At 41.8% G+C, this 18,206-nt stretch overlaps 2 protein-coding genes across 2 annotated transcripts; one reads left to right on the forward strand and one right to left on the reverse strand.

The window, feature by feature from the left end:
- Positions 1 to 3,562: 3,562 nt before the first annotated feature.
- Positions 3,563 to 9,732, forward strand: igbp1 (immunoglobulin (CD79A) binding protein 1). Its single transcript, XM_030396902.1, has 3 exons — positions 3,563 to 4,080; positions 6,321 to 6,638; positions 7,958 to 9,732. The coding sequence occupies exons 1-3, from the start codon at positions 3,604 to 3,606 to the stop codon at positions 8,228 to 8,230; spliced, it is 1,068 nt and encodes a 355-aa protein (XP_030252762.1). The 5' UTR covers positions 3,563 to 3,603; the 3' UTR covers positions 8,231 to 9,732.
- Positions 9,733 to 10,434: 702 nt separating this feature from the next.
- On the reverse strand, positions 10,435 to 17,510 carry LOC115569039 (somatolactin-1-like). Its single transcript, XM_030396903.1, has 5 exons — positions 17,409 to 17,510; positions 17,016 to 17,206; positions 13,955 to 14,068; positions 11,881 to 12,060; positions 10,435 to 11,454 (listed from the first exon to the last, which is right to left on the reverse strand). Exons 1-5 carry the CDS (start codon positions 17,422 to 17,424, stop codon positions 11,260 to 11,262), a joined length of 696 nt encoding a protein of 231 aa, XP_030252763.1. The 5' UTR covers positions 17,425 to 17,510; the 3' UTR covers positions 10,435 to 11,259.
- Between the last annotated feature and the right edge of the window lie 696 nt (positions 17,511 to 18,206).

The following is an 18,206-nucleotide window of genomic DNA, read 5'->3' on the forward strand; positions in this document are numbered from 1 at the left end:
ACAACATAACCCACACTAACAGTTCAAATCATGACAGGGAGTCTAAGTGATAACTGACACACCTTATTTGAAACACGTCATTACAGCTCCTGTGGCACACTACAGGCATCAGATTTGAAATACCAGCTCCACAGAATCAACAGTATTTAGGGAAAATTGGGAAAGCAGTATTTTAGTCACTGCTTATATGTACACTTCAGTCACACATCAGGAAATCTTCAAGTCGAAAACCTTTACTGATGTACAGTATGTTGTATAATTTGTTGAGAACAAACAGATGCACCAGCAGTCAATGGGCAATTCAAATCTTCAACCCCTTCACACTGAAAATCAAAGTAAAAATTTTAAATCACAGGCTGATCCAACTTGCAAGAACTTTATCATGGCAACTCATAAGGTGACTCAGTAGTATGTATGGCCCCTGCGTACCAGTATGCCTGGATCACGTCTGATATGTGCCCAGACAATGTCCACTTGGCGATGTTGGATGCACCGATGCATAGCGTCCCATAGGTGCTCAATTGGGTTTATGTCAGGGGAATGAGAGGGCCAGTCAGTGGCATGAGTGCCTTTGTTATCCAGGAAATACTCTCACACTTTGGCCACATGAGGCCAGGCCTTATCCTGCACCAGGAAAAATCGATGGCCCACTGTACCAGTGTAATGTCTGACAATCATTCTGAGGATTTCATCCCAGTACCTAACAGCAGCCAGGGTACCGTCGGCTATGGCATTGTGGTCTTGCGACCCTCCAAAGACATGCCTCCCCAGGCAATCACTGACCCACCACCAAACCAGTCATGCTGATGATGTTACAGGCAGCATAACGTTCACCACAACGTCTCCAGACTCTTTCATGCTTGTCCCATGAGCTAAGTGTGAGCCTGCTCTCATCTGTGAAGAGAACGAGGAGCCAGTGGCAGAGCTGCCAATTCTGCTGCGCTTTTGTGATGCCAGTGGAGCAGCAGTGTGCTGGGCTGGGAACACAGGTCCCACTAGAGAACGTCAGGCATCAGAAACATGCACACCTGCTGGAGGTCATTTTGTAGTGTTCTGGCAGTGCTCCTCTTGTTCCTCCTCGAACAAAAGAGCAGATACTGGACCTGCTGCTGGGTTGATGCCGTTCTACGGCCCCGTCCAGCTCTCCTCATGTAACGCCTGTCTCCTGGTATCTCCTCAACGCTCTTGAGACTGTGCTGGGAGACACAGCAAACCTTCTTGTGACTGCATGTATGTATGGATGTGCCATCCTGAAGGAGCTGGACTACCTGTGCAACCTGATTGGACTGCAGGTACCACCTCATGTTACCAGTAGTGACAAGGACACTAACAGAACACAAAACTCGATAAGAATCAGTCAGGAGTAGATCAGGAGAGAGCAACTGTCTGTGGCCACCACATGCAAAACCATTCCCTCTCTGTCTCTCCATTGCACCTTTAGTCACTTTCATTTGCACCAAAGCAGGTGAAACGGATTCACAATCACTTGTGCTTCCTTAATGGAGAGTTTGACATTCCTGAAGATTAACTGACTTGGTGTTAAACTGTCACGTGTTAAGTGTTCCCTTAATTTTTTTTGAGCAGTGTGGTACTCATATTCCTCTAGAGCCTTTATAAGCCAGGTGATCCCAAGATGGCGCTCTCTCACCCTCCTGGAGTGCAGGTACCATTTGTGGGCACTCATTAAGGTTTACTTTGGGTTGTGATTATGTGTAGATAGCTTTGGTTCGAGTTACATAGTTTAGGTTAGCACCCACAGTTTCATTGTACCCACCACCCATCTTTCACCGCTGACGTTACACTTTATAGTTTGCTTCTGTTGAGTTATCGTTAATAAATTATTTGTTTACTTAAGCAGTTACTATGTGGACCCCCCTTCTTTGTTGTGCTCCTGACTGAGCCGGGCATAAACATTTTATTTCCTGAAACAATTTCCTCGAAATTTTGTCTCCTTAAATTTCAAGGAAATAGAAAAACTATAAAAGGGAAAAAAAGTAATTCTACCATTTTGAACAAGAAATTTCCATTAATCTACAATAAGCGAATAAGTTAGGTAAGTAGTAGGTATTAATAATACTTTTATTGTTCAATAATTCTGTCTAATCAGACCAAGTTACAATAGCTTCATTACAGAGGTAAAGGTCCTCAGGAGGGTGTGCTGACAATTTTCCATTCAAACAGATTTTTCTTACCGTTCACATGTCAGTAGAAAGACTGAACATGGTTGAAACATTAGTAACTGTGAATATATAGATTATGGCAAATAAAACATATTGACATCAGACAGAGAGGTCAGGAGCTCACAGTTTTAAAGTTATCCCAACCCCAAGATGATCTTTATAATCTCCTTCAATATACTTTGTATCATCTGGCTATTTTTTGAAACTAGTTCCAAAGTATAAAAAAGATGAAGGAAACAATACAACATTTAGGCCGAGACCAGTTGACAAGTTATTTCACGGTTCAAAAGAAACACAACCCTGTCTTCATCCAGTGTCACAGTGCATTTTTAGATTATTGGTTTAGTTTAAGATGAAGGAGAATTATAAACAATAAAGTAACATCCAAGAAGTTCAGAAAAAAAAATCAAATAAAAAGTATGACAATATGAATGTAATAAGGTACAAGGTAGGTCTATTTAATTATTACTAATTTATTCAAGTAACAAAACTTCCTGATTTGCACTGAAAAGTATAAAGGAAGAAAAAAGTGCTCTCCTCTCTGTGTACTGTACCAACCAGCACTCTTTGATGGAATACTACATAACCAGACATATGATATGGTGTAGTTTGAAATCATTAATAAAAATGAAACAATCAGGCCTATCGAGGAAGATGAATTATGTACAGTCAATGTCAAACTAAAACTGAAATCTCAAAATAATGCAGGGCGTGTCAAGGCCCCACATACCTGCTGAACAGCTGCTGCACATTTGTAAAGGAATGTTATTGTTTAGCGTAGACTGGAGTAACTCCAGAGAACAATGGGCTTCCAGGGCTTACAACAGCCTGCTTTGCTCAGCTGGGATTTGGAAAAACATAATGACTATAAAATGATCACAGTAACTGACCTCAGAAGCTACTTAGTTAGCGAGGTACCAAGTGTTGAGGAGCAATGCAGCAGCATTACTGTGCATAGCCTGACCTGCTGATGAAACAGTCAGATTATTAGCCGGGCTGATACCCAGTAGATGTTGGTGACGTGGCGGCAGGCTGTCCCCGATCCCCTGATCACCTCCATGAACAGTTCACACATACTGACCATTGTTCACAGGAATGTTCGCCGATCTGGGTCTGATCTAGGGCTTTTTGTCTGTGACAGCAAAGTCAGAGCTAAAATCCTACATGAAAATTTGGTTAAAACATTTTTAAGTGGATGTTGCAGCAACAAGAATGGAAAAAAATCAATGCAGTCAGTGCAATCATAACCAGTCCAAAAACGTTTAACAATAACACACAGTTGACTTTTATTTTCCTAAGGTATAGGTCAAAGAGAGTGTTGTTTTACTGTTTGGCCTGTAGTGGGCAGTCATTTCCCTGAAACATCGGGCTGGACAAAAAATAAACAAAAGACGAAGAAGACAGAATCCGGAAATGTGTCAAGATGGCGGAATGCGAAAATAACAACGATGTTACACAGCCCACAGACTCTGAAGCGGGTCCCCCTAAATTATCTGAATTGCTGGATAATGGGTGGAAGATATTTGAGGAGGTAGACAGTACAAACGAACCGCTTGGTTCGAACAGTATCCAGGTCAGAGTTAAACGCGGCATTGGTATGTTGGAGGAAGCGTCTAGAATGGTTACTCAGCTCGACCTGTTCAGTCGCAATGAGGAGCTGGAGGAGATAGCCACGGCCGACCTCAAGTACCTGCTGCTGCCCGCCTTGTTAGGAGCTCTGACCATGAAACAGACCAGCCGAGAGAAAAGGCTAGATATAGTGCAGTCGGCCCAGGCTTACTTTACGGATTTCCTGAAAAGATGTAAAGAGTATAATGTAGCACAGTTTGAACTGCCAAATTCGACGAGTGAAAACACAAGTCCTGACGGCGCCTCCGAAAATGGATTCTCCACAGCCACGGTAAGTGGTCGAGCTCAACATTATACGAGTAGAAATGACAGGCAGCTCGGGGCTCAGTCCCGCCTCCATCACCAGGACCTGCTGGAAAATCACGTGTGTTTGATCGCGCTTCTTTATCAGTGAACAACGTTAACATGACATTTTATATTATACCATGTTATATGTTCTGCATCATGTCTGCGACATATTCTGCCCATACAGACATTAAGACTGTAGTAAAATACTGGCATGATGTCCATATGACTGTCTACAGGTCGTTTTCAGGTCGATTTTTGCCAGGAGGGTGTTCGTAGAAGTAGGCAGACTCAGAATCTCTAGATGAAGTGACGCAGCAGTCACGCATGACACGTGAGAAGCGTGTCGCACACCTGCGAACATTAGGCCGAGAGAGAGGGGGAGATTTTGTTGGGTGTTGGGAAATGGCCAAGAAGAACACATGCACATACAATCTTATCACAGCTATAGAACGTGAAGCATATTTACATGTTTGTGCATGAAAAAGCTTAAAAATGATTGTTTCTGTTATTGGTTATTTTATCGTTATCCGGCATCAGGGTTAGGTAATAATCGAAAATCAAGAACAGTGGGAAATAATTCATATCGTGCATCCCAGATCAAAAACATTACCATTTTGAGACAGCCCCTTTCACACAGAGACTCGCCATTTGGCCGCCTTTGTTTGTCCACACTGAACCAAGCAGCTCCAGCGTAAAGCCACCAGTGTGTCAACTAATACAGCACGAGGCGTGACGGTACGCATCATGACGCTGAGATCTGAGTGTTTTTTTTTCAGCAGGCAAGTCTGGAAAGTGTCAAGGTTCCGTTTTTCACTCAAAGTTACATAATCGCCATCAGTAAACAGCTGAGCCTGTCTGGTTCTCACTTGCTAGGAGGGATGCTGTTTTCTGGGGGAATGTTCACCGAAGTCTCGATCGGGACGGCGGACCATCGCAGGGTTTTTTTTTGTTTTTTTTTTCAATACAAGTTTCCAGGGACTCTAACTACAACAACACAATAGTAATACTGTTGTTTGTTCCTGTAATTTTGCTCTGTGGGACATTTCTCTGTTATTGAATGAGTGAAGAATCTGTTTAGCTGTGAACACCATCAGACCGACACACCCCTGATCCACGCCTCCGGCTATTTCATTCACACAGACGCCAGCTTGCCTCTGCTGCGGCTCTGATACTACCTTTCGGAGGCGCATCAGAGCTTCAGCGAAACTGAACCCCCTTTCCACATCTGAAACGTTCACACGGACAACGAAGCAGAGAATCTGCTTACAATTTACGCACTGAAAGGGCTGTGTGAATGGAGCTAGTGTGTGAGGAACCATCACTCCAAAAAGACGGAGGTTAAAATGGTGCAGGACTGCAGTCTGCAGAGTGGTGGCAAGTGGAGTGAAATTTAAAAGCATATTTCTTGTTGCTTGAGTGAGCACAGAAAGTGACGAGTCAGGCGGGGCAATTTGGGCATGCTCACCGATGTCTCTGGGTTGGGTTGCTAGTGGAATCCAACCAATTTTGGACATTCAGCTCCCTCGACCAAGACTTCAGTGAACTTTCCCAAGAAAACAGCTTACCTCCCCGTCAGTGAAGGCCAGACAGGGTCCTCTATTTACTGAAGTTACTCTGTTTCAGAAGGGTCAAATTATTGGCCTGCATAAAGTAAAGAAAACAACTAAGGAGATTGCCTAAACCATTAAATTGAGTTAACTGTCCAACACATTATGAAAACCAGGAAGGATAGTGGTGAACCATCATCCTCGAGCGAGAAATGTGGTCGGAAGAAAATTATGAATGATTGTGATCAGAGATCACTTATTGGTTAAAATCAACTGTAGAATTCACAGTTATGTTTGAAAGTAAGACCACTTCCACATGCATTGTGTGAAGAGACCTCAAGGGATTGGGACTAAACAGCTGTGTAGCATTAAGAAAACCACTTATCAGAGAGGCTTATCGGAATAAATGCTTCAATTTGCTAGGGAGCTTAAAGATTGGACTCTGGAGCAATGGAAAAAGGTCATGTGGTCTGATGAGTCCAGATTCACTCTGTTCCAGATTGATGGGCTCATCAGGGTAAGAAGAGAGGCGAATGAAGCAATGCACCCATAATGCCTTTTGACAAATTATGCACAATGAATTTATGTTGTAGAAATGGATAAAAACAATGTGTCGCAGCACAATTTAAAAATAAATCAGGTGATTTGTTAAGCTCATGTGTGCTTGTTCTTTCAGCCGGACCTGGTTTCCATGGCAGCACAAAGGCAAGCTAAAATCGAACGGTACCGTCAGAAGAAGCAGCTGGAAACCAGATTGTCAGATGTACGGAAAGCTGTGGACAGCGGACAGGCCGAGGATGAAGTCTGCAGAGAGTTTTACCTTCTGAATGTCCGGAGATGGGTCACTGTTAGTCTGGAGGAAATAGAAAGCATTGCCCAGGAGGTGGAGATCCTCAAGAGGATGGATGGTCTGAAGCAGAGTGCTGCCAATCAGCCAGTTAAGCCAGTAAGGCCTCCCATGAAACCCTTCATCCTCACCAAGGACGCTGTACAGGTGAGACTGTGTGTGGGGGACATTGTAGGGGCCAGGTGGCACTGAACCAGCCGCATGAAGTCATTTAATGACAGAACAAGCAACACATGCTGCTGGTGATTGCAAAAGTAGCAATATAGCATAAACAGGGTATTTGACACGAAGTTGGCAAATGCTAGAGAATGTGTGTTGCATGCATATAGACGCACACGTGGCTACATTTGACAGAAATAGTCTCTGTAGGATTTTAATTTGTTAAGATGCAACAAAAAGACAAAGATTGTGATGCACAGTCTTACTGTGCACATTGCGCTCTCCTTGCACAATTTTTCTGATGGAAAAAGGGAAGACAAGAAGGTTTTTGTGGGGACGTGTATCATTAGGATACATTAGGATGTTTGGTTCTTCATCAGTATTCTTGCCAGTTGTTATTCACAGCTAAATGATTTCTTCAAAATCATTTGTATATCTGTCATTTGGAATCTAGCAGCTAGATAATCATGAGGTGGGGACAAAAATAGCGTTTCGAAAATTGAGGGAAATGTTTCCTCCCTTGCTCAGAAGAAATTGTACCCTAAACAATATACCTAACCTCAGTAAAGCCAAGGTACACTGCCAGCTACAGGCAGTGTAAAACAAAACATTTGCATGCCTCACATTTTAGGTTTCATCTCTGTATCTCATTCCTGTGTAAACTGATAAAAGGATGGCAAGATAAGGAGCAATGGGTGCCTCACAGGGCATGTGTCACTTTGCATCAACCACAATTATTAGATACATAGCTCATAAACTTCACATGAACTACTTGTTCAATAAAGATAATAGCAATATCGTCCACCTTCTAACTGATGCCCTGAGATCATACAAATTCTAAAACAAGAGCCGATGGTGGCTAGTTCACAGGGAAAGCACAGGCTGGCATGACTTCTTAGGAGGCTTGAAAGCGATGTAGCTATTGAAGTAAAAGATGACATTACCACAGATGCATTTAAATTAATTCAGTTATTTATTTATGCTGTTGATTTATTACAATAAAAAGGCCACAGCTTGTTAATCTTAATTTATAATAGTGCTTATTTTGTATTTCAAATGAATAAGGGCACCAGTGAATGGTTTAGCATGCAGTATACCAGAGGAAAAGACTGAAAATAGTGCCCTGTTCTCTTTTCATAAAGTCGAGAACTGTTTTGAATCGAAAATTCTGAATTCAATCAAACATCCAAAAATCGAAATTCAATCATGAGATTTGCCACAGATTCACACCCTACTAGCTTCCTTAATGTGCTGTGCAAACACTGTTGCACAGCATGCGTGACAGAATGTGTTTGCTTCATCCACAGGCTCAGGTGTTTGGGGCTGGCTACCCCAGCCTTCCCACCATGACAGTAGATGACTGGTATGAACAGCGCAGAACACTTGGAGCCATGCCTGACCATGGGACACCCAGTAGGATTGCTGTCGAGGAGGACACTGATGCAAAGGAGAGGGAAGAAGAAGAAAAAGAATTAAAGACTGAACGTGATGACGAGGAGTCTCTGATGAAGGCCCGAAACTGGGATGACTGGAAAGACACTCATCCTAGAGGTTATGGAAACCGCCATAACATGGGATAACTGATCCCAACACAGTGTGTGTCGCAGCAGACCTGTCACTGTCTTCATTTCTATTCCTATCAGTCCTGAAAGAGGGTGTTCTTTGTAATTTTGACCCTTAAAACTGTTGATATGTGAAAGCCACCAAACCAAGAATCACCACAGCATCACTAGCCTGTTGAGTTAATTGAGTTGAGTTTATCTGCAGGTAGACACTACAGCTGATTTACCGATGTTACATTTTATGTTTGACAATTACAAGGTTGGACTCAACAATCCTCTGGGACCGCAAACATGTTTTATAAGTGAGTCTCAAATAAAAAATCTACACTGGCTGGCCTGAATAGAGCCAAGCCTTGATGCCAATGTTTCTGTTCTTGTGTATTCCCCCACTGTAATGTACTGTCTGTAATTTTGTCGCTTTAAAAGAATAAAGAGACTGATCAGACTATGAGACAAGAAAATCAGTCTGTAAGGAATATGGTAACAATCTGTACAGTCATTAACACTTAATATAATGTGTGTGTTCTGTTTGGAGTCATATCCTCATGCCTAAACAATTGATTGAGTCGATTGCCAATGACTTCCAAAACAACATAAATTGGTTCCCAGAAGTGCATGACCCTTGCAGTGTATTAGCAACTGGTTTATTGATGCCTCCTTGTACACTTTGTGTTGTGTTCAGGCAAGAAAACTGCTTGGTTAAGTCCCTATTTTTACATCTTTTGGTGTATAAATGAATTCATACGAACTAAAGGTAAGGTCCAGTGGATCACCTCAAATGGCAGCCATCATACGACTGCAGTGGCTTCAATATAATCCTGTGGGGCAACTGTTAAAGTTATGTCCACCACAAGTGCTTGTTTTAGCCACTGACAGGCTTGATGTTGTGGCTAACAATGTAAAAGAAACGGTGCCTTTTGGAAACAGACCCTTTTGTTTACCAAGATCTGTTCTGTTACCAGAAAAACTCTTGCATTGAAATGTAATGAGATGAGCAGTCACAGTTGTTGCCTCATGTAGATTGTCAAATCAGTTGAATAGATAGCCATGACTTCAAGGAGCTACTTGCTGGCCGTTATCTAGATAAACTCCAAACTCCTCTCTCCATCTCTGACTCAAATTCCCACCGTTGTCTTCCTGCAACCACTCACATTTTATGATTTCAGTACTGATTTCTGGAGCGAGACTATTTCTGGTAACACAAGGACATTATTATTTAAAAAAAGAAGATTGCTCTGCAGGAATTGTTTCCGTACTTTACCTAACTTTCTCTGTTGCAGCTGTAAAAATATTACTGCCATTAGTTGTCAACGCCTTACCACAAATGCAGCTTGCACTGTTGAGCATCATAGCCGTTTATCTGATGAGCACGGGCTAGAATTTGGAGCATCTTTACCTTCAGTCATGTGATGTATATCATTGTGAATCGCACTATGTTGGTGGAGTGTAGTTACAAGATGGATTTTACTCCTACAGATGTGGTTGGATTGTAGTGGTCATTAAAGGAATGCAGCCCTCAATCTCTGCATCTCCATCTGTCTCTCCACACCTCCATATTTATAGAGTACATTTCATCTAGATCAGGATGAGGAGAACACCCTCAACCTCCACACTCTTGAAATGTGAACAAAAGTTTTGCCTGCTGAAATCCACACACTCTTAAGATATTGCCCTGCCAAATAGCCACTGACTAGACATACAATTAAAAGAGTAAAGAAGGTAAACTTTACATTTAAAGCAAAGGAACTAAGATTTTGCTAAAGAAAATACTTAAAAATTGTCTTTTTGGACATATACTTGATATGAAACAAGAACAATACAGTGACACAGGTTTAGAACTTGGAAAACGTATTATTTTCACTTTTGAAGTTCAGACCATCTTATTTGTAAAGAATACCTTACACATTAAATAAATTGTTGAATTAGGAAAATCCAGAATGTGTCATTATACTCAGCTCATCCCCCCTATTCTACCTCCGAGCAAACACACAAACCCTTTAAGTTCTTGCTGCGGCCTAAATATGTCATTAAAGCGCACTACTGCCCTCTTGTGTTTGGGGATGGAAAGGGCAAAACTGAGGATGGAAATTGCACTTGATAAATATTTTACTATGCAGTCTTTTTACCGCAGCTATGGAAACTGAAGTTTGACAAATAAAAAGGTATGATTTGCATACACTCTGTCAGTCAGTCTAAATAAAAGAAAGATGATCTCAAAACCATTTGTCTTTCTACAACATGCTTTATTAGCGGCTAAAATCATTCGTGATTGATGACAAAAAGATTTTCACAGCACACTGGGCCTATTCTACTTACACAGGAGAGTACAGAAAAGGAAAGTTTGCATTATGCATTTCATATTCATATCATCTTGCCATAAAAATCCAAATTGTGTATCATTTAAAGTAAATAATAAACGCATGTTATTACATTCAGGTTTAATTAGGCGAGTTAAGCCACTGCAAAATTCACGACTCTTTCATGAGCACTCAACAAATCCAAACCTGGGTGGAACCAAAAACGCCACATAATTAATTTTAACTGCCATTTGTTCCGCTCGCCGTCTCTCGCACACTCATCTTCACCAATCAAAGTTAAGTAGTGAGTCTCTGTTTGACTCCCGTCTCCAGTGAAAGTGTTTCATTTCAATAATGCAGAAGTGAAACCGGCTCCATTTGAAAGAGGGGTCTCACTGGGGTCGCGGGAATAATCAAAACACTGCAAGAGCCAGCGAGGAATACAAACTCCAGTTAAGAACAAAGGAAATGGAAATCAATGGCAGGATATGTAGATTTTTTTGACAGCTCGACACACAAATAATCTTTTGGGAGTTTGCCCTCTGTTGCCTTTGCCAGGTTAAAATAACAACTGTGCAGGGAAATATAAAGTTATTTCTGTGTGAAGGTGTTCCAAAACAATCAATAAAGAATGTACTGCTTTGCGAGCGAGGCTGAACCGCCTGAGGCATGGTCATATCTGTAAGTGGACGGCTACCAGGAATTTATTTAAAGCCAAACAACACGTATTCAAAAGCCGCACTCGATGTTTTATGCACAGCTGTGCATGTCATTTTGTCGACACTTGAGAAGCTTGAGCAAAATCTCCATCTTGTGGGCATCTTTCTTGAAGCAGCTGAGCAAGGTGTAGTCTCTCATAACGTATTCCAGCATCTCGGGCTGCCCGTCGTCTTGGAAGAGGCCTTGTTCGCTGTACGTTGTGGTCATCATTTCCTCGTCCAGCATCTGCACAGCAATATTTGGACAGATGATGGAAATATTAGGAAGCAGTAAGTTGTGTATTGTCTATCAATAGATTTGTAGCGACAACGTAACAAGTACATTTAGAACTGAGTACTTGATTATTTCCATTTGTGCACTACCTTATACTTCCACTCCAGTACATTTTGGAAGCAAATACTATACTTTTACTCCATTACATGTATAACATTGATAACTTTAGTTAGTAGTTACTTTGCAGTTTGGCTGCTGCATCAGCCCCCCAGTAAAGTATATAGTTTATTTGAAACTGATTTAATCTAAAAACAAATAAAAACCCCAGAATCACCAAAAAACAGAAAAAGATCACATACATCTTAGACATTTGTGTAAATATATGTGTAATTCTACATTTACTTTTGATACTTAAGCACATTTATTTACAGGACCCACCTTCTTGATGAGGACCACCACACCTTGCTCCAGACTCATCAGTTTCTCAGACACCCACTTGGTCTTGTTGAGCAGCATGTCAGGAACTCCATCGTAGCGGTTCAGTGTGGTCTGCAGGTAGACCAAAGGCTCGATCCAAGACTGGACCAGCATCAGCACAGAATGAAGCAGCCATTTGTCCTGCAGTGCAAACAAATTGAGTATTGAAATGAATAATAAAGAAATAAATCTGATCAAAAACGTGTTCTTAAACAGGGGCGATTTAGAAAATACTCTAGAAAACATGACATGACTACTGACTTTACTCCGTTCTTGTCTTCTGCGGAATGTTTACATTTATCAGCCACAACATGAAGAGGACTTACAGGTAAAAGTTAATACTAATGATCGTCATTACAAAGCAATGTACAACTGGGAAACCTTGGCTCCTGGTATTCATGTGGATGCCACTGGATCCTCCCAGCCCCCCATCACGACAATGCACACTGCGACATTGCAGAAACTAACCAGAATTGCCCAAGGAACGTTACAAGGAGCTAAAGGTGTCAACCTGGCCTCCAGTTTGCCAGAGACCCAGAGCATCCGTGGAATGTGCCAGAACAAGTCTGATCCATGAAGGCCCCACTCTGCATCCCGCAGGACTTATAGGATTTGCTGCCACCGTCTTGGTGCCGGAAACCACAGGACACCCCCGGAGGTCCTGTGATCCACAGCTGGGCCTCAATGGATGTGACTTGTTCGGCATATCTCGTGGTTGCTCGATCAGATGGAAGCTTGGGAAATTGGAGGCCATTTTGATGCCTTCAGGTCATCATTGCATTCTTTGGGCCCTTCTTGGGCAGTTTTCGTGGTGTGGCTGGGCTCATTGTCCGACTGGGACGATGGGGTGCACTGTACTTGGCCTGCAATTTAGTTTGGGTTGGTTGTGCATGTCCAGTTGCAACCACATGAATACCGGGAGTCAACGGTTTCCCAGCAGAACATAATATAAATAAATAAATAAATGTTAAGGCTAATCGGTTTATATGTGTAAAGAAAAGTAACCATTTGCCTCCTTCAGAAGAATTCTTTCAATACTATTGAAAAGAAACAGTCAGTGAAGATTGAAGAACTGAAGAATATAGCATAAGATCAAGGGCTCGTCAGCTGCAAAGCATTCAACAAATAAAATAGGTTGAAATGTCATGGGTGAAGCAGTTTAGCCTGCTTTAATTCCCCTAAGCAGAAGTGACTCTAAAGCAAGTACAAAATGACCCCCATACAAATGGCCATTAAATCGCAGTGCCGGCAACACTTCAACAGAAAGGGCAAGAGATAAATTATCAACATATGCCATATTGGCCCCTGTTAGTTGAGGAAGGATTATTGTAGAACTTCCCATAAACCAGATTACAGTTCACGCCAGCCAAATCACCCTTCATTGGCCTTTCCCTAAGTGGCTCGATCTGGTTTCCACCCTGCTGATCAAGCTGACCGCTAGCCTAAAAGGCTGTGCCCTGTTGGATGGCATTCAAACCATCGGCAGGCACAGGGTAATGTTTCAAAATGCTCTACAGGCGAGGATATTTATGATATTTGAGGACCTTTCATTGTAATTAGCACAAACAGCCCATCATTCAGCGGCTGACAAGGGCGAGCATTATACAGAGAGGGAGGCTCACTCGCACACTTAGTGATCGTTATTGAAAAAGAAAGCTCAGGCTCTTAGCAGCTTCAGAGTCATTTGTGAGCGGACATGTGCATGCAAACAGTCATGCAAACAGTCATGCATTAAGCCTGCGCGCACACACACACACACACACACACACACACACACACTTCCACATGCACAAGATGAAAAGACAACATGGACTCAAATAGACACGAACAACTATCTATCCCTGAGATGCAAACACACAAGGAATCTGCCTCTATGCACTGACACATAAAAGCAGAGGTGTACACGTGAATACTGACATGCGCACACGTTGCCATGCTTACAGAATTAGAATCAAAGCCCTGACGAAATAAATCATCCAAAAAAATAATAATAATAATAATAATAATCTGTGGTGATTAGTGGTCATGTACTCACAGATATCTGTTGGATTTCACTTTTGGAGCTGGGGATGGGTAAGGCTTTGGTGATGCAGGGATAGCCAGCTTGGTTCCTCTGAAGCTGCAGTGGGAATGGGATGAACATCTCCTCCTACAATCCACACAAACAAAACAATAAAGAAAATACACACATGAACAAGAATATAAAGTTCTGGCACATTTATCCCAAAGTCTCTTAGATTGTGAATCAACAAAGTTTTTGTTTTAGTTTACTTTCCATCTGATCTATTAAAATGTTGTGGGGTTTCTTTCTTCTTCTTTTTTTTTTTTAAATGGTTTTCAAAAGAAATTACTTTTTTCTAACTGATCTGAAAAACCTTTGGTCCTCCCAGGTATAGAATCACAAGAAAACACAGTGGCAGACACACAAAAAAGACATGTCAGGGAAACAATGACAAAGGCTTCACCGATCTCGGCCACTGGAGACACGGCAGAGACACATTTTGTTCTCCATCATGTTCTCATCTGTGGACCCCATGCAGCGTCTTCTCAGTGATATGCTCATCCCATTTTGGATCTGGAGTGATGGGGATTCAACAGGCAGCAAAACCTGTCCTCTCACTGCTGCAGTGTATCATTATCACATTCGTATTACTCCACTGTAGGCCTGCTTCTTCAATAAAACATCTCTGACTCGGAGGAGAGATAGAAGATTACTTCGAGCCTGGCAGTTTGGCGATGATCATGTCAGAATCAAACCAAATAACGCAGAGTTTCTAAGAGAAAGTGTCAGTGCTTTTGGTCCAGCATATTGTCAGAAAGGATAAGAAAAAAAGTCATGTTTGCCCTCATTTTAGATCTCATTCCAAGACTGCATGCTGGATTCAATGATAAAACATAATATAGCTTGGGAAATGTAGCGCTCAGTAAGACCAGGACCATGGAACCTGGGTGGAAAGGGGAGTGAGTACATGTTGGTTCCAGATATTTGTGCCTCCCCCCTGACTTTGACTCTTAGTGTTAGACATGTATTTTATGTAGTCTTTACAGTGTTGGGGAGTAACGAATTACATGTAACGACGTTACGTAATTTAATTACAAAATGTACGTAATAATAATCCGTTACATTACTGGGAGAAAATATGTAATTAAATTACAGTTGCTTTTGGAAATTTCAATGATTACAACTTAAGTTACATTTGAAAAATCACAGCAAAAGCTCGGATTTATGAAATAGTTTTTCGCCCCTCCTGGATTCATGTTTGTTTTTAGTTTTTTTCATATCAATATCCTCCTTCCAAAACTGACGCTTGTGATTGGCTCTCTCTGGTCATGTGCCATTCGACTCAACCGACAAACCGCACGGCGGCAGTCAGACTCAGCAGCAACAGTGTCGGCGGCGCACAAGATGTTCCTGTGCTGGAAACACAGAAAACACTTCATACAGACAGAAGCCAGGCTTCCCTGTATACAAAGGTGGCTCTCTGTTAACCCGGCTAGATCACCATGGTAACTTATGCTTAGCTCATAACCTGGTCCCGACCAGGTTCTGTTCAGAGTTTAATCATAAAATCGGCTCTAAAAGCGCCGCTGTTTCACTATTTAACTCATTTACAGCTGGCGTCACCTTTCCTTTGAAAGTCCAGTGGAGCTGGATCAGAACATTTGTACGGAGGGAGAGATCGCGCTGACCCGCTGCTGTTTACTTTCTCTCTGAGCGTCTCCGCCTACAGATGTTCAGCTGAGGGGATACGCTGCTCAGCTGATGATCCGACTCGCGTCAGGAGGTCATTTATTAGGCTGTAGCCTATTTACTTTATATACAGTCAGTCACCACTGAAAGAAGTTGTGCACTCGCAGCAGGACAGATAATTTAACTTAATGTGGCCATGAATAAATGAATAGTTTCGCCTGCTATGTGTTGCCCAAACGCAGTAAATCTTGAGTAGGTCTACTCTGTTTTCTCACATTTAAAAAGGTCTTTGCGCAGAGACAACATGAGATTTGCTTGTAGCTACAGCACCTAAAAAACCCACTGTAACCTATTTTCATATGCACACCCAGCCTCGCTTTCAATAAAACACACACTGGCATTTTATAATTGCGATCAGTGAAATATATGAAAACAATATAAAACACAGTTTAAAACAACAGTTGTTGTTGCTCTAAAGCTTCATATTTAAAAGCAGCTCAATGTAGAGCTGTCAGAAATTAAAATCAGCCTCCTCTTGTCATATTTGCAGCAACACTGTTGTTTCAGGCTGTGATCAGGCTTTTTATATCGCTCATACTCTCTCCATTAAAACAACCTGCTCCTCTTGGCTGAAATCAGCCCGTTGTCGCTCCATTTAGTGAGGAAGTGATCCTCCTTCACAGTACAGGCCAAAGGTCAGACTCATAATATATGGTTCAACCTTTGAACTGAAAGGTTTATCACACTATAGGTCTTAAAATGTGAAAATTCTAAATTAAGAAAAGTAATCAAAATGTAATCAAATGTAATTAGTTACATTACTTTGAGAAAGTAATTGAAATAGTTACACTACTATTACATTTTCAACAGGGTAACTTGTAATTGTAACCAATTACATTTCCAAAGTAATCTTCCCAACACTGAGTCTTTAGCACCTACTTGTAAGAAAACAATAGACATTTTTATGTATGACTCCATTTCCTTACATGAGTTTTTTCTTTTTAGTTCTTTATAAAAAGTCATATAATACAACTTCTCGAATGCAAAAACTCCACTTTGCTGTCACTGCAGCCTTCGCATTAGGCAGCACTTCCACAGCACCGCTGCTCAAAATGCTGATTTCACGTTTCATAGAAACAATTTTATAAATCATGCCCGACTTGAGCAGATACTGTAAGGAACATGTCCCATGTAGGTAACAGATCTTCTTCCCAGTTCTCCCCAATGAAAACCTACCCACTGTCATCCGCTACTCAGCGTGACGAGCGATTCAGGTTCTTCTTCGTGTTATTCTGCAGGAGCCCGTGGATAGGACGGGTCTGCTGAATGGCTGAGTCACATTTGCTTTCCCACACGGTGCACAAGTGCAAAGATTCACATAGGGGTAATGGTCGGTGTTACTCACAAACAAAGAGCACGATTCTTCAGAGACACGGTAGATGAGCTCAGCATGCTGGATGACTCGGTCTAGAAGTTTCTCCTGGGAGATAGAGGGACAGTGGGAGAGGCCGCCCTGCTCGTCCCTGCAGTCCAGTGGGATGCTCGCAGTGAGCAGATAGGGCCAGAGCAGTACAGCCCATTGACCCTGCTTTATTGCTGAGGACAACCCAACACACACGCACACACACACACACAACAAATGTCACAATGTGCAAGCAAACATGATCAAAACGTGAATATCCTAGATCTTAATTTTCTTAATCTACCTTCTTCAGAGCGACATGAACCAAAATCAGTGCTCAGCTTGATAACTTTATATCCGTCAGTGCTGTTTCTGTCGTGATGCGTGACACATTACCTCTTATCATGCGCATTCTGTCGGTTGAGTCTTCAAATCTTCGTAGCCTTTCTGTCACGCTGACCTCTTTTATAAAGCCTCCAACAGGCCATGTTTTAAGGAAAAGGTCACCTTGCGCAGGTTGCGGTTAAAAGGTACTGGTCATTCAGAAACAACGTATTTCTTTACACATGCATAGTACAATTATGGTAACTAGGCGTGCATGCTCTGTGTAAATATCTTGGTGTTCCAGATTTAAAGTTCACTGTACGAAATCTGTCTCAACCTACTTGATTTAAAATAAACCCCCAAAAATGTTGTTGGATTTTTATTCCACCCTGCGTCCTCAATCCATTCCATTGGCCAACAATCTAAGAACTAAGACTGAGATTGATTAGATTTAACAAACAAAAGCTTCAAAATAAAAGAACGAGCTGAAAAATCCCTCCTTTCAGCTGAGGTAAGCACGTAATGTAGATTTAAACACGCATGGCAGAGAGAGGGCTGTGAGAAAAGACACCATAGAACTGTAATAGACGCAACAAAAAGGGACGGTAAGAATGAGACCCGGAAATCACTGGAATCTCACAAAACCCCTCAAATCTTCTTCTTGTAATTTTTTTTTTTTTTACTTTGACATCCATATTCCATTTTCCATGGGTGTGTGAGAGTAGGTCAACCCAGAAGCCAGATGGTTCAGGGACATTTCTGCCTCTCGCACATCAAGTTGAATATAATCATGTATCATTGTTCAGTAAAAGCAAGGATATTTTTTTTCAATAAAGAGGCATGTGCTCAAATGTCATTTTGCCTTAGTAA

The sequence above is a fragment of the Sparus aurata genome, chromosome 18 (assembly GCF_900880675.1).
Source record: "Sparus aurata chromosome 18, fSpaAur1.1, whole genome shotgun sequence".
NCBI classification, from domain to species: Eukaryota; Metazoa; Chordata; class Actinopteri; order Spariformes; family Sparidae; genus Sparus; species Sparus aurata.